Source organism: Verticillium dahliae, genomic scaffold (assembly GCF_000150675.1).
Source record: "Verticillium dahliae VdLs.17 supercont1.25 genomic scaffold, whole genome shotgun sequence".
In the NCBI taxonomy this organism is placed as follows: domain Eukaryota; kingdom Fungi; phylum Ascomycota; class Sordariomycetes; order Glomerellales; family Plectosphaerellaceae; genus Verticillium; species Verticillium dahliae.
In genome coordinates, this window is record NW_009276932.1 from 264,969 (window position 1) to 267,690 (window position 2,722).

Genomic DNA, 2,722 nt, shown 5'->3' on the forward strand with positions numbered 1-2,722 from the left:
ACAAAAGGAGACTTCCAGAAGTCCAAGCGAAGGTAATTGGTCAGATCCGGCATCGTTCAGGAGTCTTACCGGGTGGATAACGACAGATTAAATGCATCATATGAGGACTCGACATTTGCGATGCAAGGCCTCCTGGGTCACAGAACAGAACCTTGCCTGATCGGCAACAGGAGTTCTGATTGCTTAATTGCTTATTATTGCTATTCTTGAGATGCTGGCTGCGATTGGCCAGAAGCGGGGGCCAGAACTGATGGTGTATCGCTCTAACGGAGCTACTACCCCGCTTGCCGCTCTCAGGGACGGGCAGGACGGTGATGCAACACTGTCTGAACCATGGGACATCTGTCCACAAGATAGTCGATGGGAAGAACACTTGCAGGCTGTTTGAATTCCTTATTTCTTTTTGCGCACTGCAGGATCCAGCTTGGAAACTCTTCAAGTTGAGGAGAAGTCCATTGTGCTAGAGGTAGTTTTCACGACACGGCAGCATATTTGCCCAATGGAGGCACATAATAATGGCCAGGCATTGCTTAAGTATTCACTATGCTGCCCTTCCCTCGGCAGCTGCTCAAAGATCCCTTCGTATTCCTTTGAATGTGGGCTTTTACTTCATACATGGGTTGGCTTGCTTTAGACCCTCTTTATAACCTTAATCGCCAACAAATCTTCAGTTTAGGTACGATGACTGGATGGGGCAGATTAAATCCGTACTGGATCAAACCCCCCCAATCGAAAAAGGTTCCTTTGTAGTCTCAAATTCAAAACAGCTGCCCCCAGGGTTCATCAGGGGCATCGCATGACGCCGTGGTGGTGAGATATCGATGACGTTGGAACCCTGACGTCATGGAACCCTGTTACCCAAACAGCGTGTGACCTGTTGGTCACCACGTACCTGGGCCTTGCCATGCCTTACTTCAAGCGTAGCAATCGCTCTTCCCTTGGTTCAATAAAATGATCACGAATTAACACAAACAACACATTTACGAGCAACTTTACAAAACATCTGCGAATCATGTCTGACCAGAACACCAACCAGCAGCCCGGCCTCATCGCTGGCCACGCTGAATACATCAAGGGCGCTGCAGAGGTAAATGGCCCAACCCTTTGCCATATGTTATGGGACCTCCTTAGACTGACGGTGAGAAGAGCGCAATCGGTAGTGTCACCGGAAGCCACGCTTGGACTTCATCGGGTGAGCAGGACAAGGCACATGCGGCTTCCTCCATGAAGGCAGCAGCTGAGGCGCGCGATCCTTCAACACAAGGTTACGGCAAGATTGAAGAGACAGCAGGCAAAGCTTTTGGATGTGAGGGTATGGAGAAAGAGGGCGCAGCGAGCGCGAAGAAGGATTAACGTTAGCTGAACTACTTATCACATCGCATCTTAATGCATTTAACTTAAGCATCCCATCAAGCTCGATACACTCGATTGACACATGATAGCGACCTCAAGGACATAGAGGTCAGAGTAGACATGTAGCACAACAACGGCTCATACAATGGCCTCGTTGATCCAACATGGCTGCAGAGTCTGAAGACCTACAGCTATTAGACCACCAAGAGTTGTTCGTCGAATAGATGCTTTCGGAAACCCTCGGCAAGCTTCCTTTCTCAGGTTGAAAGAACAAGGAATTTGGTCATCCCGAAATTTGTTGAATCAATCTTATGTTATACTAGAGATCAATGGGTTGCAAGGCTTGGGAATATGTCCTTACTGATGTATGTGCACCTGGTGCCATCCCTCATATGTGTTTGAGTCGTCAATCATGCTTTCCTCTCTTCTGCTCTTTATCTTCATACTCAGGATATGAAGCTTTGTACCCAAGCAGAAACTGTCCAACACACCCAATCGAGACCATCAAAATCATGTTCAAAAGAAGGTTGACGCACTCCGGACCTGGCACTGGCAATGCGATGGGCATCCAGTTGTGCATCGAGAAAACCATAATCTGGAAAATGGATGGTGACACACCAGCTCTCCGACAGTCTGCAAAGTATGACAAAACATTCCTAAAGAAGCGTTCTTCCATCTCCACATACTCCTTGTCGTAGTAGTATGATACCGCTAGTGGTTCTTTCGAGTCGGGAGCAACGTCGAATGTGTGCCATCTCCGAGCGGGCACGACAATCCGGTCACCCTTCTTCAATTGAACGGTCTTTCCACCCCAAAGATACCACGTACCCTCCCCAGAGTCGACACGGAAGTGTTCATCTTGAAGGAGGTGATAATGCGGCGGTGGTCTGTAGAAACTTGACTCGAAATCGTGCTGAGAATCTTTCTGAGGAAAGATCTGTGTCGAGAATGTAGCATCCGATGGGCTAGGCGTTCTGAAGCTAATCGAAAACTGTCTTTGGTGGGTGTCTTGAAGGACGACAGGATTCTGTTCTGCTGTGCGATGCCGCGGGACTTCACCTCGTCTTAAGAAGGCAAGGGGTGGACAGAAACTGAACATGCCGAAGGTGGATTTTTGGATACTTTAGCTGAGATGGTCGGATGTGCTAAACTCGAGCAAAAAGGTTGTCCATCATTGATATAATGGTGATTGTCGGTAGCATAAATATGTCGGACAAGCAGTGAGCAGCATGGTCGGCTTGCGTCGCTTCTGGCTGTTCGACTCCGAACCGCTTCGGATCTTGGATGTCTTGGCAAACATTTGATTTGCCGTGGTGTTTAGACTTACTCAGCGCTAGCTAAGCTGGCGGATCGTCCGCCATGCCTTTGG

General features: G+C 48.6%; 2 protein-coding genes across 2 annotated transcripts; one reads left to right on the plus strand and one right to left on the minus strand.

The window, feature by feature from the left end:
• Positions 1-1,012: 1,012 nt before the first annotated feature.
• On the plus strand, positions 1,013-1,353 carry VDAG_09316 (uncharacterized protein; the record flags this gene model as incomplete). Its single annotated transcript, XM_009655618.1, has 2 exons — positions 1,013-1,087; positions 1,147-1,353. 2 exons carry the CDS (start codon positions 1,013-1,015, stop codon positions 1,351-1,353), a joined length of 282 nt encoding a protein of 93 aa, XP_009653913.1.
• Positions 1,354-1,650: 297 nt separating this feature from the next.
• Positions 1,651-2,544, minus strand: VDAG_09317 (uncharacterized protein). Its single transcript, XM_009655619.1, has one exon. It carries the CDS (start codon positions 2,450-2,452, stop codon positions 1,760-1,762), a length of 693 nt encoding a protein of 230 aa, XP_009653914.1. The 5' UTR covers positions 2,453-2,544; the 3' UTR covers positions 1,651-1,759.
• Between the last annotated feature and the right edge of the window lie 178 nt (positions 2,545-2,722).